Here is a 27632-nt window from a genome sequence, read left to right as displayed (position 1 = left end):
AATATGCATTATGAAGGGCCAGCCTTAATGTCCTCTCACTAACGTGTCATTCATTTGTTGAGTTCAATCTGCCGTCTCACCCCCAAACTCCCGCTTTAATGAATAAGCCCCACACTATGCTATTAAAAGGACAAGTTATCCACATGGGAGAGGAGATGAGATGACACGTTGAGTAGTAAAAATAATAACTCTAGGATTAGGTGATGGACCACGGGCTTTATCCAAGGGTTTAAAAACAGATGTGTCACCCCTACTTTTGTGGCAGGAGAGGGTTAGAGGAGGTGGCCCAGATGTTGCTCTGGTTGGAAGGTATTATGGAGGTTTTGTGATGCTTTGCGGGGGGTTTGCCTATGAGGGTCACACTGATGGATGATGCTCCGTAGCTTTGTAGCGGGGAAGATGCAGGAGAGATGACACATGCGGTTCTCTGCAGAAGATGATGCGCGATGCTCTGCGGGGAGGAGGATTTTCTGCGGAGGTTTTCACAATGAGCATAAAGGATGATGAACCCAAACGATCCAGCCTGCACATGCACCGCATTCACCGAGTAAACCGGCGTCTCCAGTCTGCGCAGGAGACGGATTAATGGAGCATCCCGAGCCCTAGGACCAGGAGAGGGTTTCTGTGGCCGAATGATGTCAGAGCAGTGAAGAGGAGGGATGGAGCTGTATCCCTGTGAACATCCGGACCAGGCAAGTCATCCGGCTCCTGTATCCATGGCAACTAGAGGCGGATACCTCTTCCCCCCCGCTCAGCCCCCCTTCTTCTTCTCTATCCTTCGCTCTCTGACTCCCCCCCCCCTCCCCATCATGTAGAAGATGGCTGGTCCCGTTTTGCTGGAGTGGCCTGGAAGGAAAAATCAGACGGGTGTCCCCTCCGCACGGCTCCGTGGTGCTCCCACCTCTGTAGTCTCCTGTTGGGTCACAACTGAGACCCTGCAGCTGAACAGGTAAGGCACGTACCTGTCCCTACATGTGTCTTGTCACACCTGGAGGGGTCAGGAGGGACAGACAGCTCCTAAACGTGCATCCATACAAAGCCTCCGCCACCAATATACATCTCCCCATCATCCTGTACTGTCTCTCCCATCTTCCTATTGTTTCTCTTGCCTCTCCAGATCTGCGGGGTCCTCTGTCACTTCTCACTAGCGTTCTGTCTCCCCGTTATTCACCCCTCCCCCATTTGTCTCTCACCATCCTTTCTTCTCTCCCCTGTTAGTATCTACTTCCATTTCGTCTGCATCCATTCTTCTATGTCGGCCTCCCTGCTTTATTCTGCACGACTTCCCTGTGCAGAAGGCTAATTGGGGAAGGGGGGGGGGGTAGAAAGCACCATTCCTTTTACCTTCCTATAAAGCCAATTTCACCGTGGCTAGCAGACCGTGCACTGCATTGGCCATCACCGTCTATCCCATAGCGAGGCCTTAGATACATTGCAGGGCCTCATTTGCTAAGGTAGGGTAGGGGTCCCTATGGCAGAGAAAGCATTAGCACATAGGCTCTCTATAATATTCCTATTCTGAATTCCAAGAATAGGACTCGTTCTGGGTAAAAAGACATGAGTTTTGGCCCACTGCTTTAAACCCGGGATCCCCAATTCATTTTAATTTTTTTTAAAGGGCCAGTTTCGGTGATTTTCTGATCACCGTGTGATCAAACTATTAACACGTCATTACTATGCAAGGCATTGTCCATCATCCTGAAAACCTATAGTGTCTGTGGCCCTTGAGAACTGGAGCGGGGACAGCTTTAGGCCGTCTTCACCCTTTGCGTGTAGCGCTGAGCTGTAGAGACATTTTAAAATGTAATCAGGAGCCATGGTTCTCACCAGACGAGGTTCTATTACCCCATACACTTCTACCCCTTTCCCAATAATACAAATGCACCGCTGCGTGAGGACTGAGGGGGTATATATATGGCACTGGTCATTGACCACACACACCTTGAGGTCAGTGACTGTCCCGGTGCATGGGGAGAGAGCCTATCCTAGGATGAAACTGCGGCCTGTTTATTGTCCAGAATAATAGAGAGGGGGAGGACTGGGGGGAGAGGAGAAATGGGAGGAGGAGAGACACGAGAGGTCGGATTGAGCTCACCAATCCGTGTTCTTACCTATATATTCCGGATTCATATTTTTGTGATACAACCACTCATTCCATATCTGGCTCCATCAGCTTGACCCTTTCGCTGCCAGAATGACCGCCTCCAGTTTAAAAGGGGATAGCACAGCCGCAGCAAAGGACTAGCCTTCGATACGGACCCTTGAGACTGCCAGACTGCTAAAAGAGACAGACAGACTAACAGCTCCTTTCAATTTCTTTGTTCGGTTACCTTTACGATAAAAAAAAATAGGAAGATTTTAATATAAGACAAAATTTTCAAAATGTGACTTATTTTGGGCTTCACTGATATCCTGTCTTGGCTTAAGCGCACCCCGGGGAGAGCTGGAAGATGGGTGGTATTTGTTACATTAGACGGGCAATATGTATTAAAGTTACCTTTATGATCGATGGGTCATCAAGATTTTCTTTTTTTCTTTTTGCCCTTTGTTGCTATAAATGTGATTTTATATTATTGAAATTAATAACGTGAGCAACGCGTAGCCTATTTAACTACAACTCCCATGATGCTCAGTGAGACTAGAGGATTGGCAAACCTATATGCATCACCCTTGGGGCCTACAATTCACTACATTAATTATTTAACATGCCGTAGGGACAGTGAATCACGTCTGATGCGGTCTCCAGGTGCCAGCAGAGACAGGAATCCCTGCATTCTATTTTAGCACAAAATGCTCCATTGTGTTAAATCAACACTGAAGTCTGCGTGCGCTGAAGGGCCCCGTACTGTGTATGTCTGAATATACGCATTCAAGAACATAGCCGTATGTGTGTATAGAGTGCATTTTGTGTGCAAAGTTTGAAAAGCAGTACTGTCACCATGGAAACCAATGGCATGTTCCTGCTGATTGGACCATTCCACTGGTTGCTATGGTGATAAGACCACTTTCCAAACTTTGTACCAGAATCACATTTTATATGTAACTTCTTAAAAAACCCTCGAACCCAAAGAACCCCATACAATACTCCACATCTGGTTATATACTGCAGGGCTCGACAAATGGTCGCTGCCATCATAAATCTAGCGTAGCGGGTGCCACGAGGCGCCCAGCAGGGTCACATAATGCACGCTACGTCACCCTCATGTCACTCGCTTCACCGCGCACCCGCAGGAAAGCATTAGTGTGCCAGATTGGCGATGGCAGCAGATAGGCAGCGGCATGGAAGGTGTGAGGGGAAGTAGAGAATGTGAGTGTGTGTACTATAGTGTCAGACTCAGTGTGTATGTGTGTAAATGTATAGTGCTGGAGTCAGTGTGTATATGTGTAGTGATGGAGTTTGTGTGTATACTGTAGTATCAGTGTGTATGTGTGTAAATGTATAGTGCTGGAGTCAGTGTGTATATGTGTAGTGATAGAGTTTGTGTGTATACTGTAGTATCAGTGTGTATGTGTGTAAATGTATAGTGCTGGAGTCAGTGTGTATATGTGTAGTGATGGAGTTTGTGTGTATACTGTAGTATCAGTGTGTATGTGTGTAATTGTATAGTCCTGGAGTCAGTGTGTGTATGTGTAAACTGTGTTTGCAGAGTCAGTGTGTATATGTGTAGTGCTGAAGACCATCTGCGAGTGTGTGTGTATACTGTAGTATCAGTGTGTATGTGTGTAAATGTATAGTGCTGGAGTCAGTGTGTATACATGTAGTGATGGAGTTTGTGAGTGTGTGTGTATACTGTAGTATCAGTGTGTATGTGTGTAAATGTATAGTGCTGGAGTCAGTGTGTATACATGTAGTGATGGAGTTTGTGAGTGTGTGTGTGTATACTGTAGTATCAGTGTGTATGTGTGTAAATGTATAGTGCTGGAGTCAGTGTGTATATATATGTAGTGATGGAGTTTATCTGTGAGTGTGTGTGTATACTGTAGTATCAGTGTGTATGTGTGCTATATGATATACATACACAACACACACAGCACGCGCGATATACACATATACCACTCACACAGCACACACATTATATACATACACCACTCACACAGCACACACAATGTTTACATGCATCACTCACACAGCAAGCACATTGTACACAGTACACACAAAGTATTCATACACCACTCACACAGCACACACAACATACACATACAACACTTACACAGCACGCAAAATAAATACATACACCACTCACACAGCACACACCACATACACCACTCACACAGCACGCACAATAAATATATACCTACACCACTCACACAGCACACAATATACACATACACCACTCACATAGCATGCACGATATACACATACACCACTCACACAGCACACACAACATAAACCATTCTAACAGCAAGCACGATATATACCTACACTGCTCACATAACACGCACGATATGTACATACGCCACTCACGCAGCACGTGTGATATATACATACACGGCTCACACAGCATGCGCAATATATATATATATGTATACTTTGTTCACACATTATTATACAGCCTATAAACATGTAACAATTATGTGTCAGTTTGTCCAAATGTATATGTACGATCTTGGGGTGGACAAATACCCCCCCCCCATCTTTGCTTGGAGGGCTGTAAGTGGCCTATAGTATATACATACTCACACACATATTCTTTCTTCTAGAAATATACATACAACGGTGCAGTGAATCTCTGAATCATATCCCCTCAGATTATGAGGGTCTCCTATGCCCATGTTATCTCTGTCCGCTAGTGTTCCATAATAAACATCCTTTTTTTACCCAAATAATTCTGATTGTTCCTAAAATATTATTATCATCACATAACAGATGATGGAATATTATTATTATTATTATTATTATTATTATTATAATTATTATTATCTTTGTATTGGCACGGATTGCAACGCATTATTTAATTACTGTCTCATTTCCCTCCTCTCCGGCTGCCTGTACTGACACCGGGAAGCTTTACTGTGTTGTACTGGGCATGCTCAGTAGCGCTTTCATTAAAACAGCAGCCAATCTCATGTATGCTAGCAAAAAGACAGTGTTTAGAGCATAAATGTGATTGGCTGTGGCTACTCCCATTGATTTAAATGGAAGCTCAGCTTCCTTTGACTAGAATGGGTTTTCTACTGAGCATGTGCAGGAATTGTACCGACAAATGCTGGCAGCTTCCTAGAGCAGCCGGGGAGGAGGTAAACGAGACTCCTGTCTCTTTCACTAACTCCGAAAGAAAACTTGGACTGGAGTCCATTCAAAACTGACTCCTATAAGCATTTAACATGAAAATAGGCTGGAGTGTTCCTAATGACATAAGTGCCACCGACGGCTCGCGATGCTTGGCGGCTCACTTAGCACACAGCTGACGGACGCAATACTTAGACTTCCTGAGGCATTTTTGATGACACTCCTCGGCAGCAGGATCATCGTCTTTTTGCTCTCCTCCATCTTCGGAGGTGCCCATGCATTGTAGACGAGCTGAGCCTGTCTAGACCATAGAGTGATTGGGATGGAAACAACGGACATCTCTGACCTTCCCAACCTCCCCTCTGGAACTGTCAAACCGAGAAAGTTCCAAAGTATGGTCATTGTTGAGTCTCATCAAGCCACACCAATTTGACCCATTACCCTTTGGGGGAATTTAGGCCAAAGGATATTATTGCCGATTATGCCAACCGCATTATGCCTAGGGTGCTGGTGATGTGAAATACCCCTCATTACATAACACGAGAAGGGATGCTAGGCAGCATACACAATACCTAGTATGTTGGTGTTCACATGTGTATTCCATGTAGCATCTAACATGAAATACGCCTCATGGCAGTAAGTAGTATTTACATGTATATGTTATTACAAGAGTCAATTAATCATATTTGTTCCTGTGGGATAATAAAATACCCGGCACTCATTCCCCATGCGGACCCATCGACTATTAAAGCACTTTTGGGACAACACAACATGTAACAATTAGCACAAAGTGGTTTGTAAACACAAGCCTTCTATGGCATGCCTTTGTATGTTTTTGAAGAACAGAACATACATGTGCACAAGGAAGTAGTCACCAGAGATGTAATACATCGTTTCTGAAACTCTTCTTCAGCATTAACAATGGAAAGAAAATTTGTCATCACACTAATTTGAGGTTTTAGTTTGTTAAAATGCTGACTTCCAGAAATGGCTTTTATTATAATTGTATTATATCTAAGATTACTAAAGGAGCTGTTACACCTATTCTGCTGAAAGGAAAACTTTTTTAAGTAAACGCAGCATTAGAAATATCATTTTCCAGAATATTAATAATAGTAATATAATAACTGCTGCCATGGAAACAGAAAAAGCTTCTTAAAAGTTTCTATATTGCTTTTGTGATTCTTTCAGAGGAAAGAACATTATGACAAATCTACCGAGGTTTATTTGCTTTACATACTAGAGAGAGCAAGTAAACTTTTGTTTAAGTGGAACAACACCTTTAATGATCATGTTTTACAGAATATTACATTAATTTAACGACCTGTTCTTGTTAATCTGATTTGCAAAGTGAGTGGGCTCGTCCCAATCCACATTTAATGTACCAGTGATGGAAAACCTAATTATCTACAACCCCCCCCATTTCAAAACTGGTTAGGATTTTATACACGTTTTAGGCTATTAATTTACCTTGGTATCTATACAGAAATACAGGTATTAGATATACCGTATATATATATATATATATATATATATATATATATATATATATATATATATATATATATTTATTTATTTTTTTAATTATGCAATAGAATACAAACAGACCGGGAAATCTCCAAAAGGCCCAGCTAAAAACCCCAAAAAATAAATAAATTGGTATTTAAGCCAATATATTTTGCATTATTTACATTTATTTTAATTCTTTCATGCGTAATTAATTCTCTCAGGCCTAATTTATTTCAGTAAAATGACCCCCACTTAAAATATACTATCTATCTGTCCCTGATCACCATTTAAAACAAAAAGTAGGACAGAGACATTTGTTTTATTTCTGTATCTAGGTGACATCATTTGAGGAAAAACTAGGGTAAAAAAAATACCACGTACATACTTTGCCTGTATGACTTTTACAAGTCTATGCATTTCAATAAAATGGCATTTTTTTTTATTTTATTTCAGCAAGATGATGGTTTTTTTGTTTACTTCCCCATTTGTGGAGCCCCCCTTAGCAGAAATGATATACGAGTTATCATTTTTCCATCATCCCAAAGTTAAAAAAAAACACAATTTCCAATAGTTAAAGTTCCAGAAATCAGGATTCCATTGGTTGATATGTTGATATGATACATAACATAATGATAATAACGTATAAATAACCAGTAACTTATAACTAAGAAACCAGTAAAACCTAGGGCCAGGCTAACCCAAGTGCCCATAGGTGATAATTCCTGGGTAACAACCCAAGCGCCATCGTATCAGATACTTACTAATCTCTAGTTGCGATCCACTTGGCCGACCTGGCAGCTAAACTTAGTGAGGATACTCAACACCTGGGACTCAGCCAAAGTTCAATGACAAGTGTTTTAAAAGATACCATGAGTATTAAAATGGTTCAGATTTTATTAATACATTTGTGCTTCCATGTCACAAGCATAATATTTCACAGGACAGATTTGTCCCCCGTTCCTGACCGGCACAACATTTCTATCTTTTTTAATTCTTAACTAGAAGATAACTAGTAAAAAGAACAGAGTTAACCTGGGATATTCCTGCCCTAATGGTTTCAATGCAAAGAACACTGAAATCTGTATTAATGAAAATGATGATAACACAATAACCTTTCTTTTTTTCTCTCTCCCTCCTTTCTTCTTTTCTTTGTCATTTTCATCATCCCATACAGTCTGCTTTTCTGCAACCTCTCCTATATTTCTCTTTTCCTTATCTTTGTCCTCTTACCATCCTCCTATTTCCAGCCTCATAACTACCTGCCTGACACTCCATCTCACATTAAAGCTGCAACTGGGAATGGAGCAGCACAAACTGAGAAGCGGCCGCTGACCAAGGGCTAGTTGGAGCGAGCCTCCAACATGGCAAATGGCAGTGAGGCGGAGGAGCTTGCTGGCTCTCTTGCCCAGTCTACAGCGATCTCCACACACCTCAAGCTGGTTCTGTTGGGCTTCATCATTTGTGCCAGTTTGGCAGGCAACCTCTTGGTTTCTCTGCTGGTGCTGAAAGACCGCTCATTGCACAAGGCTCCTTACTACTTCTTGTTGGATCTTTGTCTTGCTGATGCTGTCCGATCTTCTGCCTGTTTTCCCTTTGTTCTACTTTCTATACGCAATGGCTCGGCTTGGGCCTACAGTCTGCTGAGCTGTAAAGTTGTGGCATTCATGGCTGTCCTCTTCTGTTTCCATGCCTCTTTCATGCTTTTTTGCATCAGTGTTACCCGTTACATGGCAATTGCTCATCACCGATTTTACTCCAAAAGAATGACACTCTGGACGTGCATCGCAGTCATTTGCATGGTCTGGACCCTGTCAGTAGCCATGGCTTTCCCACCAGTCTTTGATGTAGGTACTTACAAGTTCATCCGTGAAGAGGACCAGTGCATTTTTGAGCATCGATACTTCAAGGCCAACGATACCCTCGGATTTATGCTGATGCTGGCAGTGCTCATTGTCGCTACACACATCGTCTATGCTAAACTGCTCCTCTTCGAATACCGCCATCGCAAAATGAAGCCGGTGCAGATGGTCCCAGCCATCAGTCAAAACTGGACATTTCATGGGCCTGGGGCTACAGGGCAAGCTGCAGCCAACTGGATTGCTGGATTTGGCAGAGGGCCAATGCCACCCACTTTGTTGGGTATAAGGCAGAACACTCATACAGCCAACAGGCGCCTCTTGGGCATGGATGAGTTCAAAAGTGAGAAGAGGTTGGGGAGGATGTTCTATGGGATTACCCTTAGCTTTTTGGTGCTGTGGTCACCCTACATTGTGGCCTGTTATTGGAGGGTTTTTGTGAAAACCTGCAGCATCCCCCATCGCTACTTATCCACTGCTGTGTGGATGACATTCACTCAGGCTGGGGTGAACCCCATCATGTGTTTCCTCCTCAACAAAGACCTAAAGAGCTGCCTACAGCTCCACATTCCCTGCTGGAGGACGAAAGCCTTGCTACCTAGGGAGCCTTACTGCGTAATGTAAGAGGGGACCACACCTAACCTCAGTGATCGGGAGACCTGGAGTGCTTGGAAGGAACGGGCAAGATCCAAATGTAATTGGTCTGTCTGACCATCTCCTAGAGAAGAAGATAAACACAAAAGAAAATTTAAGAGAAAACAAACAAAAAAAATCTAAAGACCATTTTTTTTAAATGATTTTTTTTCTAGACTAAGGTGTATTTGTGATCCTATAAAAGGAGGACATGGGGCGGGGGGAGGGTACGTGTGCGAGAATTTCTGGGATGTTTTTTTCTATTTCAACTATTGCATAAGGGGAGAAGGGAGATGGATGGGTGGGAAGGGTGGTGACGGAGGGAATGCAAAGTGCGCTAAGAGGGAGGGAATGGGAAGGCTGATGGGAATTGATGTATTTGTTTATGAACTTATTTATTGACACTTGTATTAATGTCTCTTGATTGACTTGAATGTAAGGGAGTTATTTTCTATTTGGTTAATAGGTAAATAAGATGTGACCATTCTACTTGAACAACAATTAAGAGTTAACTATGCCCCTTTTGAACCTTTGATGCTTTTCAAAGTAACAATATGTTAGTTTGGGTTACTTACAAGGAAGGGTGTAGCCAAAACAGCAGAAATCTCCAGGACCAATACACATGTGAGTTTTAGAACTCAATGTCTTACTCGGCTAAACAGCAGCTTGACAATGTCCAAGTTAAAAATGTGCTAAACATAGTGAGATACACACTGTTGTTCATATACATTAACATTTTCAGAATCAGACTGGTGAAAAACACGCCATTCCAAATGTTATCTTGAAAGAAAATGAGTTCATTTGGGTCGACATACATGGTTACCATGTGCTCTAATGATGCTACAACTGGGTGTTGGCTTGGAGAAGCAAAGCTGGTTTGAAGACCATATAGACACCAATGATTGAATATAAAGGAAATGTTGGCATTCATGGCGAATGAATGAAGTTAAATTAGGGATAGTGGGATTGAACAGGACTGATGAGGGGAGGATATAGAATAAAGAAATTAGAACTAGTAGGTAAGGGCAAGGAAAATGAATAGAAACCTATGCAAAGGGTATGAGAAAGGGCCTTGATGGGTGGTGAGCCTCAGAAGCTTTCGAAGATACCTCTTGTGCGGAGCTGAACTCAGAAGCTGGTCCTCTACTGCTTTTATGCAAACAAAAGGTTTTTTGTAAAAAAATATTTTCCACAGTTGGACTTCGTCACCTTTATGGGAACCCTGGATCCAGAAGCTACTGAAAAATGTGATGATGGAAAATGTGTGTTTATATGGCAGTAATATAATGGGAAATAAGAGAGCTGTATTGAACAGGTTCTCCAGTCATGTCACATATATTACCTAGCATAGGACCAGAAGGTTATAGAATGGGGAACCACAACGCACCTCTGTTGGATGATAATCATTGTGTCATGGGTGTATGTGTGGGCACCCCACTCACCACCCTGAAAAGCATTTAAATATACCTGCTTATAGCATACAATTGAGGCTTAATTAGTATACAGACAACCAGGTTACATTATTCATGCACATTCCATTTCTCTCACATGAAAGAAGCAGCACTCCTTCTTCCTTTCTCATTTGGTTTTACCTTAATAACATTTGCAAAAACACCCATTGTTATGATGAAAAAAAAATTTAAGAATTTTATACAAGGGTTTAAAGGGAAATAGTGATTTGAAGCTCAATCACAATGATAAAAAATATTCCAAAATGAAAAGAAATTTGGAACTAAAGCCAAAAATTCTATTTTAATGAAAGTTAAAAAGTTAGTTTTATCAGAAACCAAGGATGCAGACCAAGTTTGATTTATTGTCCGAGTATCCATCTCTTTTAGCAGCGCTTCCATGTTTCAGTAAGTTGTCCTGGTCATTCGTTGCGCATGGGCTTACACTTGCTTCCATTGGGTCCATACCTTGCAGTTGGGTTTGGTGGTAGGGGGCAGGTATCATAGAAAGGAACGCGGAATACGTTCTTTTCGGGATGTCAACTAAATAATTGAAATAATTGTAAATAAAAATAGGTGACTGCTCTTCTATAAACAGAAAACAGTTTATACGGCTTGTTTAAAGGGAAAAACACAAGTTCTAGTGGTTCTGTCTCATAGGGGATATTGAACAAACTTCGGTGATTTATTTTTATGACTGCCATTCATTTAAACTGTGGAATTCAACTTATTTTAGCTGTTACTCTTTACAAGAATAGGTCACGTGTGTGGGAAAAAAAACCCTAAATCAACATAATAATAACCTTACTGATTTCATTTTGACCTTTATATCAGTGAGTCCTTGACCCGTCCCTTCAGCAGATAAGACTGTATCAGGTCTTCTGTGTAAACTGTTTATTGCTCCATTGCAAGTAGACTGCCCATTGTCAAAAGTGAGCATGGACCTTCTGTAAAGTTTTGACTCTTTTGGGCATTTCCTCCTGCTGAGGAAACATTTAACGATGTGCAAGCAGGGCTCATCATTTGTCTAAGCAACAGGGGAATGGAATGTGGCGGACACAAATGTCTGAAAATGTCAGGAAGAGGTAATAAGAATTCCACAGGATGTGAAGAATCAAGCCAAGGCCATGTTGTCCAAGCACTGAAGGCCATTCTATATTGAGAAGTAAGCTAGATTATATGGTTTGGTCCATGGTTGGAGGTACTATCACAGGAGCCAAGCAATATCATAGCTTAGTGATTAATGACCTACTAGATGTAAAATCAACTGGATTCATGCAAACTGGAACTTTGAATCCACACAACAGTAAAGTAGATAAATGGAGAATCAATGATGTCCTTTAACGGTCTACAAAAGGAGAGAGAGGGAGTAAAGCTCCGACAAAACCCAAAATCTAATCCAAATGGAGAATTATGCCAACAGAACTGTAAAGGCCAAACAAAATTAGGAACGGAAGACGACCTCCCCTGAATGAGAAATAAAACTTTACCTCTTAGTATTGCAATAAGCTAAAATCACTTAGGGTAAGATTCCCTCAAGTATAAAGTAATGGAGTAATTAAACATTCACAGATCTAGGATTTAAGGAAACACTCAATTAAAGGTGTTAACAGAGCTATTAAGTCTAACAGCCTTAATGACAGCAAGATGCTCCCCCTACATAGACCTAAAAATATACCTGATTAGGCTAGAAATCCACTATAATATCACCTGAAGTGGGACTGCGGCTGGATACTATAAGCGCCGATGGGTTTCAACTTGCCCAGTATCCCAAATTAATTTTAGATAGGGAGTAAAGGCATAGATTGGTGGAGCACTGAATAGGTTATATAAAAATTATATATATATATATATATATATATATATATATATAGTATATATATATTCAACCTGGATACCAGATCCATTAAAACCCATTGGCGATGATCTTGTTAAGGCTTGCGGTCTTTATTAGCCCAGACGACTCCCTCAAAAGTCTGTTCCCTTACAGTCGTAGAGCTCCTCCCGATTATTTATTATGTTATTATCAAAATAATCTTCACTCTTTTAGGTTATTGCTATACTTTAAAAAGTCGGCCTAGTCCACAAGACGGCACTGCTCTTTATAGGGCAGATAGGGCAGTTACCACAAGTACCCCAACCAACCGATCTACAGACATGGTCCTCAGGATGACAGAAGGAGTGTGAGAGGCCGCGCAAATCTTTTGGAATATGTAACATGGGGGAGTCAGGAGAACAGTGTCTTTTTTAACGTCCAAAGCCTTTAGGCTTTGTGTTAAATTTAGTCTACTGAGATACATATGCATTTGATTTTCTGATCAAATTGTACCAAATGTAGCGGTGGCCTTGGTGAACAATAGAGTTGTCCTCAAACACAAAACGCTGGAGATCTACTACTAATATGACCTGTACTATAATAATTACAAATATTTATATTTATGCACAATGAGGGTGTAGGCAGCAGCAATATTTATCACAGATCTTTGAATAAATGTCGTATGGATAACAATGACCTCTCATACATCCCAAGTGTCCCATTTTAAGAAGTGCCACAAGCTGCCCCTCTGTCTTCAGGTGACCGTGGGACTGTTATGGAGCAAAAAAACTAAAAACAAGAGATAGGTGGCACACGCAAAAACCAATGATGCCGATGATGTCATATCGCTTCTTTCGCTATCAATACACATGAGGTGGTTGGATATGAAAGGTGGGTTGGTGGTCCTGCTCCCAGCCCCTTCTCCCTGCCTCGCCAACTAAGGTGTACCACTTCAGGCATCTGAATAATGGGGAGTATGATTGCTTGTCGTGGACCCCCGCTCCGGATTAATACACTTTGCTTACACCCGAGGCTTGATGCATCTGTCCAATTTTACCTCAGCGCTCGCGCGACAACGCAGACTCCTGCGCTTCATTTTCCAAAGTTAATGAGGACAATATGGGTAAGTGATCGATGAGAAGACAAAAGAATATGCTGCTCTGAGAACAATGGCAACAAAGAAGAATGGCAAACGTTCCCAAATGGGGATGTACATAGAGCTAGAGAATACATTGATCAGCTACCTATGTTCTTATTAGACCGTCCTCGGAGTCTGATCCCCATGCTCATACCTTCGGGTTTTGCCCAAATCCCCCGGGTAGCGGGGTCCTGACACGCCCCACACCTGTCCATTTCACCCTTAAATTAGGGTGTGTCCCACCTCAGTGGGACTGCCCACAAAATTGGCAGGAAGCCCCACTGACATCAGCGGATAGTCCTAGCCGTATCCTGCAAAGTGGACTCCAGGTTGCCGGACCTTAAAAGGATCACAGGTACGCCAATGTTCCCTTTACCGCTCCTGATGCCCCTCTTTTCTAGGTGCTCAGAATGTTTGCTGGGTATGAGGGTACCAAAGGGTTCTACAGCCCTAAACCCCCCAATAATGTGTATAGAAACAGCAGGAAGTTAAATTGTGGAAATAATTTTAAAATAGGAAGGGATGAATAAATCATAAAGCCACAGTGCGGGTGATGCCCCCTTCCCAGCAGCAGCTTTACCCACACTCCCTAAAATGCCCCTGTTAGGGCAATGAAAACGTTGCGACGTATATCTCTCTCACTAGAAATGATCTAAAAAAGAAACAGCTCGTTCACGTCAAATACCATAAAAATATCAATATTTTAAATAAATGTAATACATATTCAGGGAAAGAAACTTTATTATATTGAACATACTCTCTAATGAACAATCATAGTGTCATATATGTTTCGCGTGAACATTTTCGTACAGACAATTCTCACGATATTCACTTCCATCAACCACCATGTTTCGTTGCAGACGAGGAAAGCCTCAGTTAACGTCACAACCCCGCCCCTTTACTCCAGTGCCACCCGGCCCTTAGTTTGCGTATCAAGCCTCTTTCTGGCTAAAAGGGCGGTCACTGTATGTCCAGAATACTTTGTTGCAATTGGCTATTGGATTCACTAGCGTCAGAATTCGTAACGTCCCATTGGTCAGATCCTGTTGATGGACAGCGTCTCGCAGAGAATCTGTTGTCGGCGAGGAAGAACCCCTAATCATCCTGACGGCGGTTTGTTTTGGGCGGGAGAGGTGGTTGGGCGCGAGCCGCCGAGCGTGACGTATGCTGGTCATGTGCTTCGTTGTTGACGTGACGTGTCGCCCACGGACTGGTGTTAGCTATTGACAAGGGGGTGTTACGTCACGTGGTGACAGGTCGCGTGGTAGCACTGGGGACAAGTTTTTGGGGGTCATTTTGCGTGGTGAGTTTGCTTTATTATGGCGCTGGCGGGCAATTTGTGTAATTGTGACAGTCTATAATATTAACGTTTTCATTCTGTGACGTAAGGTTTCGAAATTACATCGTAGATAGTGGGGTGACGTTTTGACTGAGAATTCGTGGTAGTGACGTTGCTCAATGACTTGTGTATGACTAAACTGTGGCCTCTTTGGATATGCAAATCGGGTAACATTTTTTTTGTGTATACACAGTATTGAATTATGTTGGGTTGATGTGACAAGCTGCCATTTCTTTGAAGATCCCTAGCTATGAGCTGCCCCGAAGACAAGGAGGACTGCACACCCCCTGTGGCTAAACAGCCGCGTATTGCAGAGACTGAGGACAAAGGGTGTCCAGATGGAGCCGGTGACGTTCCTGTCAGCCAGGAGGCAGAGGCTGCTCAGGCATTATGGGAGATGACAAACTGGAGAGATGGAGCAGAACAGGGGCCAAAGGAAGCAGAGAGCCAAAAATGTCCACTTAATGTGACTCCGCACCCTCCAGAGAGAAACGCTGAGGGGCACCAGGTGGCCCTTCCACGGCGCACTCCTGAAAGAGGAGACACGGGCGAGAGTGGCCGTGGAACGCCGCATTCCCCCGAAGGAGGAGAAACGGGAGAAAAGAACGCAAAACAGAATAAAGACTTTGACGATGCTGATGGAGCTCCCCAGAAGACGGATTCTGAGGAGGAGCTTGTGTTGTCTCCGCTCTCCACAGATTCTGAGATGGGTGACCCTCGCTCTTGTAGTGAGGGTGATGAATGTTGTATTGTCTCTGTCGGTACGCAGCCCACCGGCACCGAGCGCTCGTTGCAAGCCCTTGAGTCGGTTCAGCAGGAGCTGCGGTCGGTAAATGAGCGTGCGGATCGAGCGTTGCTGCAGCTCAAGAGAAGATACGGTCATCTCCGAAAACCACACATACAGAAAAGGAACGCCATCATACGCACCATTCCAGGCTTTTGGGTCACCGCTGTATCCTCTAATTCTATATGTAGCGTAAAAAAATATATGCAAGACACCTTAGTGTATACCAGGACATGATGGGTCCCAAGTGTAGTGAAGCCTTGGCTTATAAAATTGTTGCCTGGTTTGCTGATGACTTCTACTCAGAGAGGCTCGTAGTGGCTTCACCAACATATCTGTGTGAGGGTAAAATAACACCAGGTTTCAAAATCTTACCTTTAAACTACAGTACGAGGTTGTTTGCTAGGTCAGTGATTCAAGTAGAGGGTCCTAGGCTGTGGAGGGAAATATGGTTTATTTACTTTTTTTCTCATTTATTTTTATATAGGACCTTTTCATACCTCTCAACATCCACCCTCGGCGAATCAGGACGCTGAAGATGGGGGCTTGGGAGGTTGAATGTAATTCGCTCTACTGTGTATGCGCACAATACTGTGCAAGTGCAGAATGCATTGAATTAAATCAGGACTTGAGGGATTGTGATTCTGAATCCCATTGTCCCGCTGAGCTCCACCTCAGTCCCGAAAAAAGAATAGAGTGGCGAAAGCGGGACTGTCTCGCGTGAAACAGAATAGTGGGGATTAGATAAGAGCCAGAAATATAAAAAAAAAAAAGCAACAAAGCAGATGGGCAATTGCCAATAACGGTACACAGAGACTGTTCAGCATGGGCCTTGAGTACTTGACAGACAAGAAACATAGAATTAGACTGCAGAAAGGTTTGTTGGATTTTCGATGTGAGGGACATGACTAGATGGGAATGGGGTGGGAGTCTGATCCAGTAGCCGCCTGCTTCTACTGCGGTTAAGTGAAACGGAATGAAGCAGATACAAAATTTTGATTATGCGTTCTAATTGCATAAAGTTCAGTAAATTCCTGATTTAGTTGAAGTAGCAGAGCTGCTTAAATCCAAGCCCCTTCCCTCAGATTATGGACAGCACCCTTACACCTGATGCAAAAGGCCTGACAGACAGAATTAACAGATGATGCATCACATGTTACGTTCGCTGTTTGGTATTATTATTACCTTTTATTTATTTAACTCCAATACGTGTAGACTATCTACTTTGTAGGCTTTCGTTTAAGCCTTAGCATTTATCTAAATCACACTCATAATCGCTGCTGTATCCTTCATCATAATTTATCTTGCTGACGCATTGTATACTGCTCGGGTGAGTTACAGTCCTGTCTCTCCGGCCACATTGAAATGTAGAATAAACCGCAAATCAGGAAAACCAAAAACATTTATTAAGCCTCATCACTAACCTGTAGTATAGTGACAAGGAAAACTGGGAGGCCGATACTTTTAAAGATGTGACTCCAGAGAGCATATCTCAGTTCTTCAGGCTGGGTGGGTGCCACGCTGAAGCCTTGGAGGGTGTTGGCTGGACAGACGTGTTATTTTCTTAGACAAAAATAAAATTTGCACAGGAAGCCATAGTACGCTGTCCATTTAACTATTTTTATGACATCAAATTCATTTTTTTTAGGTATACGATGCAACTTTATAACAATTTTGACTTCTTACAGAGGTAGTAAGAAACAAACGCAGAACGAGCAAAGATGCAAATTATAATCTACACTCAAGTTAAAAGACACAAGGATAGAAAAAAAAAACAGAAAAATAGACTGAGCTCAAAACACTGCTAGGTACTTATTGCTGCATATGTATTTTGGTGGCTAGTATTTTACTCTAAAACAATCCCATCGAATTTCAGTTTTAAACGAAAGCAAGCAGGGGAAGGTTGCTATAATACCTGAAAAAGTTCCTTTAAGTATAGTGATTTTTAGGTGACTAAGCCTAAGGAGTTCTTCTTCTTCTGGTGAGATGAGGTTTGTTTGCTTAACATCGTGTCCATTTATATCATAAATATGCCTATGTCTCGAAATGCATTCTGTTGAAGTTCTGTCTTCCAGTTTGTGGATATGAAAGCACTAGCTGTTTTTCCTTGACACACAAATACAGTTTCTTAATCACCCTCAGCTGTCCGCCATGATTGATGATCGTGACGAGGATACCTTAAGTTACATGAATAATCTGCAGGTAGGTCGGGTATGTAAAAAAATGGAATAAGCTACTTTGGACATGGACTTTGGTGGCAGGTTACAGCCACCCACTTCTTATTACTTGTTAAGATGTAGAAGTTGGAGTTTGTGGTGATCTAGATGTCCCTTTTCAACATAGATCTTTGGACTACTGGCTCTTTTGGGGTTCCTTATTCTATAGGTACTTTTTCAATATCTGTACACAAGTCGGTCTGAATTGTAGAGACCTGTTCGCGCCAGAACACCTTCTAAAGCTTGAGAGCCCTAGTCATGCTCCTACTGTGTCTAGTGGATAATATGGCATTGGTGGGTCTCATTCACTAGCTTTACTCATTCTTGCGTTCCACTGTGTGGACAATATTCACTCTTATTTCCAGCACAGGTTTTTCCAGCACAGAGAGATTTAAGTTTCATACTTTTTGTTGCCGCACTTGTTTTATACACCTTTTCACGTGGTTATCCTATTATATTTCTGTCTCGCTAATCGACACCTTTTCATCCTCATCCTTCTGCTTTTACGAATGTCACCTTTTGTAGCCCTCGGTCACCTCTTCTCTGACTTTTAAAGGTGGAGGATTTTACACACCTGAAATCTAGCTGCAAAATCAAGTTCTACTTCAACCCTAACCCTTACTTTAAAAATGAAGTGATTGTCAAGGAGTTCCAGTACGGCACTGCGGGTGAGTTCAAATAATGTGCAGTTGACTCAGCTAGTAATGGCTATAACTCACTCCAGACCCTTTACTGTTGAAAATGTATAAAGAAGACAACAGCTAAAACATGTATTTATTATGTATACATATTTTAATTTCACTGCAGTTAAAATATGATCTGGCATTTCAATCATTCTATACTCCCCTAATTCTGTGTGTGTACAACCTATGAATGCAAGTGTTTTGGCAGCAGCCTGGTATATCAAGATAATATTTGGCTTTCTTTTTATTGGTGCTTGGTTGTACATTAGAGAAGTTCTAAAACAGTACTAGAATTACAGTCATCTGGAACAGAATTTGACACCGCTGCATTAACATGTTTCCATTCATAAGGTGATACGCATCTTCGCAAATATATCCTCATCTTAAGTGTTGGATCACTGTACAGGTTTTGGTCTTAGATTGGCATTTTGAACACTGGAGATCGGCCTAAAACATCCCTTATGTTCTTACCACCAAAGCCCCTATAACCATAGCAACCAATGGGAATGTTCTTGTTGATCCGTACCATTGCTTGCTATGGTGAGGGGACCACTTTTTCAAAATTTGCACTGCTGTAACTTTCTATCTATTGTATTTTAACAGTCTGCATTTATATGATGGAATGTGTGGCTGTTCCTTTAGGTAGTTTGTAGAAATACGGCTTTGAATGTGAGTGGGAAGGATTCAATCGGCAAATATAAGCTCCATTCGTTTTTCGTAAATTTACCTCTAAAGCTAAAATCAGTTCTCCGTGCTAAAGTAGGAATATCAAAGGTACACTTCAGGCTTCGTAAGCACTTTAATGCATATGATAGCAGTTGCATTTTATGCATCTCCTACTCAGTATCTGCATCCATGCGATGCTCACTGCCAGTCATCACCAGCGCATGCAAGATTTCCAAGGGCTTTAATGAAATCCACCGTGCATGCACTGAAATAGCTCCCATTGATTTCAATGGAAGCACCTGCCTGTCCATGATTAAATGTTGTGGTAAATTGTTTAGGTAAAAATTCATATTTATGTACTTAAAAAGCCCATCAATGTTTATTTGCTATCGGTGCACCATGGCTTTATCTCAGCAGAAAAGTTTACTCCATAGATCCCCTTCCATGGAATACAGAAGTAAGGCTTAGTAATTCTCAGCTTTTTTTTTTTTTTTTTTTTTGCTTCTACCAGGACGTCTGGTCTCTCGTTCTACTCCCATTCGCTGGTGGCGAGGACAAAATCCTGCTACAAACAGAGGGAAATCCAGCAACTCGGCACCCAGCTTCTTCAGCTGGTTCTCTGACCATAGCTTCCCTGCGGCTGATCGTATAGCAGCGGTAATGTTCTTTATTTTTATTTTTTACATTAATTAATTTAGATCCGTCATTTGCAAAAAATACACTTCGGTTCGCTACATAGATTGATGTTTCCACATTAAAACAAATTGCATATATGTATTAGAAACCCTCCTTATGTTTATACAAAGGGAACAGCCATCTTAACCTGATGTCTCCTTATCTACGTGATTTACCCCCACCACTTAAATCCTCTTTCCACTATTATTGCTGATTTTATTGATTGGTTCAAATAACGTTTTTTAATAATTGAGAAAGATGGAGAGACATAACTGCAGGGCAAGACGTTATTTAGGTAATAGTGTTTGTGCCACAGTGACAACCTGATGTTTTTTTCCATTAGAAAACATTTAAGCTAAAAAAATTGCTCATAATAGTAGTTTAGTTATGCTAAAAAATCTAATGTAGACAGTTTCCTCTTAATTTTTCTTTGGAAGCATACTCATTTTTCTTAAAATGTATGCATGAAACTTATACGCGGTCCACGTCCATGTTTTGGGATGTGTATATGTCAGCAAGATGAAACTTTAATGTATCTCCTAACAGATCATTAAAGAGGATCTCTGGCCAAACCCTTTGCAATATTACCTCATTGGTGAAGGTGACAGTGATGACAGTGCTGCACAGGACAGGTGAGCGGTGAGAAACTGGTGGTCCTTATTTTATTTTTGGGTATTGTGCGCCTTGAAAACGTTCACCTTTTTGTCTCTATCAGTGATACAGACAATGGCGATGACTGTGTAGTAATTGTCGATGATGATGAAGAAGGGGAGGAAGAAGAAGACGACAACGAAGATGAGGAAAATGACATACACGAGATTTCAAGTAACACAGAGAAACATAATGAGGGTAAAATCATTATAGATAAACGTATTAAACCACTACAGTATTTCTGGGTCTGAAAACTTTCTTCTATCTTTTCTTTGGCTCCACAAAGTGTTGTCTTTATTGCAAGCCTGACCTTTATACAAAGTACTAAAAAAGGTTTTTGTTTTTTTTTTGTTTGTTTTTTTTACCCTTTCATGACAAAGCCCGTCCTTAAGGGGCTAAAGTTACACAATACAGTTTGTGTCACACCTTTTGGTTGTATTGGTAAATAATTACATAATTTTCATTGCATTGCATTTTTGTTTATTTTCTTTATTCAGATAGTGATGAGGATGATGAAGTTGTAGAGGAGGAATCTGTACCCGAGGATATGGTGGAGTCAACCATAGAAGAACAGGGATCAGGAGACATCTTACTGGATCCCAATGACTCTGAACAGTCCTGTGACGGTGAAGAGGATAAGGGGGATGATGAGGATGGGTAGCTGAGGTTAGGAGATGCAGGGAAGCCGTTCTACCCCACTTCTTAGGAAGCAAGGTGCACATTGTGTACACAGGAAAGAGTGCTGCAGCCAGACATAGGAACTAAGCACTTTCAGCTTCCAAGGTCCTTCATGGGCCTACCCCACCCCACAATCAAAGCATCAGAGCCAACATTTGTATTTGCTTCTCTAGATCACATAGTGGGGAAGACAGCATGTGTTTCTGTTCCAGTGCAACAACATAGAATTTGCACTGCCAACCTTGATAGGAGAGTAGACAGGTCTGAAGCAGACAAACTGGATTTGTTAAGGTGCGCTAAATTTAATTAAGCTTAAATAGTTTACAAAAAAAAAAGAGCATAGGTTGAATGTTAAAGGGAATCTATCGTAAAACGTTTTATTATATATGATTTGTGTGTGAGAATGTCAGGAAGGAAAGCAATATATTGATTGGCACACCATCTCTAAACATATGCAGTAGTGGTAGAAGAGTATTACGAGTGCTATAAGTGCCTAGTTTGTTCTCCATCAAAAACGCTCCTGTTTTTACAATGTGTCCTTTATTTTATTCCACTAACTTTACATTTTAAAAAAAACAAAACCCACACTTTTGTTGTTGATGTATTTTTATATACTTCTATCCTATAAGCGTATGGGTACATTTGCCGGCACAGTAGGATTACAGTAGTAAAAGGCAAGATTTTTTACTCATTTTAGCAACAACTTATCTCATTTAACTATTCTGACAAAGTGAAGAAAAGCTTCATTTTTAAAAAGTGTCGGTGCAAGACAAGTTGGGTTACTTGAGCTAGCTTAACATTTTATCGTCCCAAGTTAATTCCCCCATCTTTGTAACTAGTTTTAATTCATATAGTCTGTCATAACATGCATTAGTATGCTATGGTGCACGGTTCTGTGATGTTTGATGGACCCCATATCAGGAACCCTAGACAGTAACCTAGAATGCCTTTTGGGTAATCCATTACATCTACTCACTAGCATCCCTGCCAAGTGAACTACCATCATAGGATTTACAGGTATTTTGTCAAACTCCATTAACTGCCTATATGGCCAGCACTCCATTAAATAATCTCCATGGAGATCAACAAAATATTCTCACAGAATAAATCTCAAAACCATCAGTAATTTAACCAGCAGAAACTTCTGCAAAATCTGAAGCCCAGGGAGAATGTAATGCCATATATATATATATATATATATATATATATATATATATATATATATATATATATATATATATAATATAAAAAAAAAAAAAAATGTTTTAGCAAACTGGCACTTATACTACTCAGTGCTTTATTTACCATCTCAAGTCAGACTTTTGACGAGCGATTCCCTTTAATTATGTACACCATAGACGTGTGTATTTTAGATAGTTGTGTTTTTTTTTTTAATAAATAGAACAATCATTCTTATTTGATCCATTTCCACGGTGGGAGAGGTAGAGTGCTTTGCAGATCCTGCCGTTAAGGGAGTCAGAGGACTTGTTTTAGTTTCATAACTAGGAGAACCTTAAGGAATGATGTATTTATTTTTTTTTTATTAATAATGCACAATATTTTAATTTTTTTTTGTTGATTTACTTTTTACGTTCCCGTTGTACACCATTTGAGATGGCTATTAGCTGTAGATAGTCTTTCTTTTTCTAGTTTATCAACTCTTGAAGACGTCCACATCGTACAATTATTCATTTTTTTATTCATTTCTTTCTTTTATACAATAGTATATACACTGGCTTACTGTGTTTGTGTGTATTTATAGAAAGAGAGATGTTTGTCTACGAATTTGGAAAGCTCTCTCTTGCTAAATTGTGTAGTTCCACATGTAATACATCGCACGCATTTTGAAAATTAAATAGCCATCGTTGCAAATAATTCTATATGAGACCTGAAGTATATAATTATTACCAGATGTGCTTCCTTGGGTTTGATCCTTTTTTTGTAAATGTTTTTCTGTTTTGGATCCAGATATGTTGCAATAATAATTTTAACAAAGTATAGTAAATGAAACCTAGTTGAATATGATCACACTGCCCTCAAGTGGTGTCTATGTGGCACTGCAGGCGCCTTTAACCTGGCGGTAAACTGTATAATTGCCCCACACTGATCAACAAGACTCCTTTTCTTTCACATATGTAGGATTTGCTTATTACATCACATAATCCCGGTACAGGACACAGCTGCAGCGGTATTTGCACATAACACTGTTCAGGAAGATTGAAGCCACCTTTATTGTTCTCTGTCAGTGATCTCTTTATTTTAATTACAGAAGGTGATTTATTTGTCGGGAGAAGGCATAGACTGGTTAGGCATCCATCATCTAAATATAACTAGCTGCAAAAGAAATAAATACAGGGCTTTTGTCCTCCGTCATTAGAAAGTGCAGCTGCTGATCATTGTGCAAATCCTGACACAAAATAGGTTGTTGGTGAGGGGGTGGGGAGCAGGTTAATGTTTAGAGAAATGCCGTTTGGCAGTGTCATGCTCAGGGTATTTGTGCACTGATTACCCCATGGGAAGAAAAACAACTCAAGAGCTTTCCGTACCATGTTTCATAGGTCTTTACGTTTTCTTTAATTTCAGCCTTTAAGCACATCCAACAGAGAAGGGTTTCTGCCATCTTCAAATGAGCGCAGGTGGATCTGCTAAAAAACGGATCCACCTTTTGCTAACTAAGCAAATTCCAAAAACCCTTTGAGTCGAGGTACCAAAGTAAAGCAACTCTGGGAAGCCTTAGTCACCATAATAAGCTACTATGGGTTAAAGTATCTCGCTTCTCTAACAACTTGAGTTGAGCTTATTAAAAGGGAGAATTGAGCATTGATGAAATGCATTTAATGCTAAATGTGTGAGATTATTATTTTATTTAAGTAATAATTATAGCATATTGTCTGGGGATGGAATTGATGTATTGTATGGTCATCTGGCAGTGAAGACATTTAAACGGCTTTGTTTGTAGTGTGATGTTTATTTTAAGCTTAGATCCATTGTTCTCAAATCCGTCTTCAGGGAATCCCTTTCTCTGCAGCTGTTGGCTTCTACCTGAGCCCATGTTAGGCAATCACAAGCGCCTTAATTTCAGTTGGCTCACCTATATCCAGAGGAACCCATAAAACCTTGCATTTATCATGGTTCGTTAAAATAAATCATTTGAGTCCAGTGGGACTTAAGTGGTTTGAAATGTTTGGTCCCTCATTCCTGTCCATTTCTCTGATCTACTTTCCACAATTCCTTGCAATCGTTCAGAATATTTCTTTCCATGGCAGATTTGTTAATTTGTAATAAAAAGCTTCCACCTTTTATGATATGTGTTGCTTTTCTCTTGAAAATGTATTTCTTTTTCTGCATCACAGAACGGTATTAGTTATTGTAACATTGTGTATCAGAATGACAGATGGGCAAGAATGGTCGTCTTCTCATTCAAATACATCTTGATTCATGTAAAATATAATCTTGTCTAATCTTCAAAAGCTATTGTATCCCTCCTTTATATTAAAGTGGGCTGATGACGTGCAAGAAATACTTTTATCACCAGACCTCGATGTGTATGTCTGTATATTAATATTTGTACACACACTGACCTTTTTGCTGAGCGGCTGTCCATCATTCTTAAGTCTTTGTAAAGTGCTTTCTTATTGGTTCAGAAGACAAGAAATTTCAGAGTGACTTCAGTTATCAAAATTCCTATAATTTACAGTAAGCAGGTAAGTTAAAATCATAAAATATTGTATTAACTTTTGTTGCTTGCTAATTTTTTTTTAGTGAAGTGAAGCTTCTTGTCCGAGTGTAATATTTTCCTTCCCGAGTAAATTTATTACATTTCTGGGCTGTTAGGAGACAACTTAGCCTATCTCCGATAAATCCGATAGGAATCGGTCCCCATTCATTTTTTTTATGAAAAACCTTTAAACTCAAGCCTTGGGTATCAGATGCCTATATGCCAACCCACTATCCCATTATATATTTTGAGTTTAAAAGTATCAGATACCTATACGCCAACCCACTATCCCATTATATATTTTCGAATACACGTGGAAATATGTATTATAAAAAGAAAAAAATCAACCCGAATGTGTCATTGGAGCAATAGTTTACTTTCTGTGCTTTTAAAACCCACTGATGGTTGGGGTTTTAAGCTCCTTCTTATCAGATTAATTTCTCCAAGCGATTTGGTGGGGACGTGTCTTTTGTTTTCCTCCCAATTCACCCAATAAACGGATGCTTTTGGGAAAGCTATCCTAGTCGTTACTTAGCAACAATGCGCTGGATGCAACTACAGAAATTTCATGGAAATAGAGAAGTTGCGGTCCTCCGCATTCATGTGCTAAGTGCGTCGATGATAATACGTAAGCATTAGCAATCGCTCATGGTCCTATTCAGTTAAAGCAGTTCTCCAGAGACATCTCGCAGTGCACTTTTTGGATTAAGGTTATAGGCAGAAAAGGGTCGGGTTCTGCATTTGCATAGGTGTCTGATGTGCCCTAATTAGCAAAGGCCGGTCATGCGCAGTCCATTAAAGACATAGGACCCATGAACATATATGTGAGCATGGTCTAAGACGTTCAGAATTCGATAATTTACAACAAAAAAAAAAACGGTGAATAAATCTAGAAAGTGGCGCTTTGGGCTAATGTAATAAAGCAGTTATTGTAGGGTGTTTTATATTCTTGTTCCAGTTATTTTGTATTTAATGTATTAGTAGCACATCACAATGTTTCGGCTGGGCCAAGTTTTCCCCCAGATATTAAGTTCGTTAATCTATTGTGTCTTCTTTGTAGATGGTTTGATCGGCTTCCTCTGAATTGTTGGAAGGGAAGATGAACGCCCATCAGTTTGCTATTTGGTTGGTATGGGTGACTGTTTAATTAGAAAATATAAAGACAGAAGCTTTTCTCACTATTAGAGACTCTTACTTATCACTCTCTGTTGACACGAGTATCACGGGTCTCCGGAAATGCTCAATTTGGTCGTTTTAAATCACAAAATGTGATCAAAGCAAACCTTTTCTCTTGTATAGACAGTGACTGAAGGTTACCTTTGGAAACCGATATTGGAAAATACTGGCTATAGCAAAAAACTGAATAGAATCACCAAGGAGGACTTTTAGTATATCGGTGATATTCAACGTTTTTCAGCCAAATGCCTTGAGCCAGGTACCTCCAGCGTCAACCGGGTTTCCAGAAGGTGCCATTAAAAATAATTGTCCCGTACGCAATACCAATATGTTCTAAAGTGCTAGTTTTTTTTTTGTTTTTTTTTTGTCTTCCTACATTATACAACCCGGACTGTGACCATGGAATGACTGGACAGCGAACCGCCATATTTTCCTGATTGTTACGTTTTTCTGTAGACGCACTTGACTAATTTTAAGGAATGTCACGTCTAGCAGTTTCTGATATAAAGATGCCTGTAGGGGAGCGTTCGCTGCTTAATGTACACAGGAGGTATAGAATGAAATTGCCTGGATATAGTTATATTGGCCACACGAAGTTATTTTGTTATTCAAAGAGTATAAATGTATCGAACCTTTCATTCTACAGATCAGTACTTGGTGCTGAGTTTAACAAATAATTTGGGACAAACTTCCCCTCCCTGGGAACTTTATGCTGCTTGGGAAATGCCATTAAATTATATTTTTCTGTTCCGGTTTTTATGCATGTTGTGCTTACAGAGTGTTTCAGACCCATACGCGTAACATAGGATATATTCTTAAAATCTCAGGATTTTTATTGCTGCTGGCAATTCTGCCAAGGATCCTTTATGGAAGAAAGAACAAATAGGCATGAATTCTTATCTTTTTGCCATTTTTAAGGGGAAAAAAAAGAGCTGACTTTTATTTGAAAGCCGTTTTAAGAGCACTGAGCTTTTCGCTGTGTGTGTGTAAACCTCTGAATTTAAGGATTTATTGGGTTTTCTCAGATGTACACAAGGGTCTTCATGTCGTCCAGTGACAGGTCGACTTGAGAGCCGCTCATTGAGCGTTTGGGAACTGTCGTCGGCTTACAATGCAGGGCGCTGTACATTAACCGTGTTACCTACTTGGCATTCTTTGTGATGTACAGCCGTGGCTTAGCAGCAGCGCAAAGGTAGTCGGCAACACTTAAAACCCAAATTCAATTCCAGTAACGCTCCGATACCGCTATAGGATTCCACTGAACTCAACAACATACTATAGGAGTGAAGAAGAGAATTACATTTAGAGAATAGTCGGATTCTGTCATGATGTAACTTGAGATCGGGTCTAAATGGAGGCATTCCAATTCAACGTAAATCTTGGCAGCCGAATCTCATAATCTTAACAAAACCAGGA

At 40.7% G+C, this 27632-nt stretch overlaps 2 protein-coding genes across 2 annotated transcripts; both read left to right on the top strand.

Annotated features, from left to right (window-relative positions):
• The first annotated feature begins 8100 nt into the window (after nucleotides 1-8100).
• On the top strand, nucleotides 8101-9219 carry LOC149284854 (putative G protein-coupled receptor 173). The gene has a single exon (XM_089496130.1). It carries the CDS (start codon nucleotides 8101-8103, stop codon nucleotides 9217-9219), a length of 1119 nt encoding a protein of 372 aa, XP_089352256.1.
• Nucleotides 9220-15219: 6000 nt separating this feature from the next.
• LOC149284853 (uncharacterized) lies at nucleotides 15220-21305 on the top strand. The gene is made up of 7 exons (XM_089496142.1): nucleotides 15220-15921; nucleotides 17878-17955; nucleotides 18526-18637; nucleotides 19830-19975; nucleotides 20540-20625; nucleotides 20709-20863; nucleotides 21142-21305. The coding sequence occupies exons 1-7, from the start codon at nucleotides 15220-15222 to the stop codon at nucleotides 21303-21305; spliced, it is 1443 nt and encodes a 480-aa protein (XP_089352268.1).
• The last annotated feature ends 6327 nt before the right edge of the window (nucleotides 21306-27632 follow it).

The sequence above is a fragment of the Sceloporus occidentalis genome, unplaced genomic scaffold (genome assembly GCF_023333645.1).
Source record: "Sceloporus occidentalis isolate IW3139 unplaced genomic scaffold, rSceOcc1.0.p SCAF_87, whole genome shotgun sequence".
Classification (NCBI taxonomy): Eukaryota; Metazoa; Chordata; class Lepidosauria; order Squamata; family Phrynosomatidae; genus Sceloporus; species Sceloporus occidentalis.
This window is presented reverse-complemented; position numbering and strand designations above follow the sequence as displayed.

Bases quoted from the DNA above. Each gene is read 5' to 3' on its own strand.
- LOC149284854 (XM_089496130.1), top strand. From the start codon at position 8,101: ATGGCAAATGGCAGTGAGGCGGAGGAGCTTGCTGGCTCTCTTGCCCAG.
- LOC149284853 (XM_089496142.1), top strand. From the start codon at position 15,220: ATGAGCTGCCCCGAAGACAAGGAGGACTGCACACCCCCTGTGGCTAAA. The intron at 18,638-19,829 runs GTGAGTTCAAAT...TGCTTCTACCAG, and splicing joins GTTCCAGTACGGCACTGCGG to GACGTCTGGTCTCTCGTTCT. The intron at 19,976-20,539 runs GTAATGTTCTTT...ATCTCCTAACAG, and splicing joins CGGCTGATCGTATAGCAGCG to ATCATTAAAGAGGATCTCTG.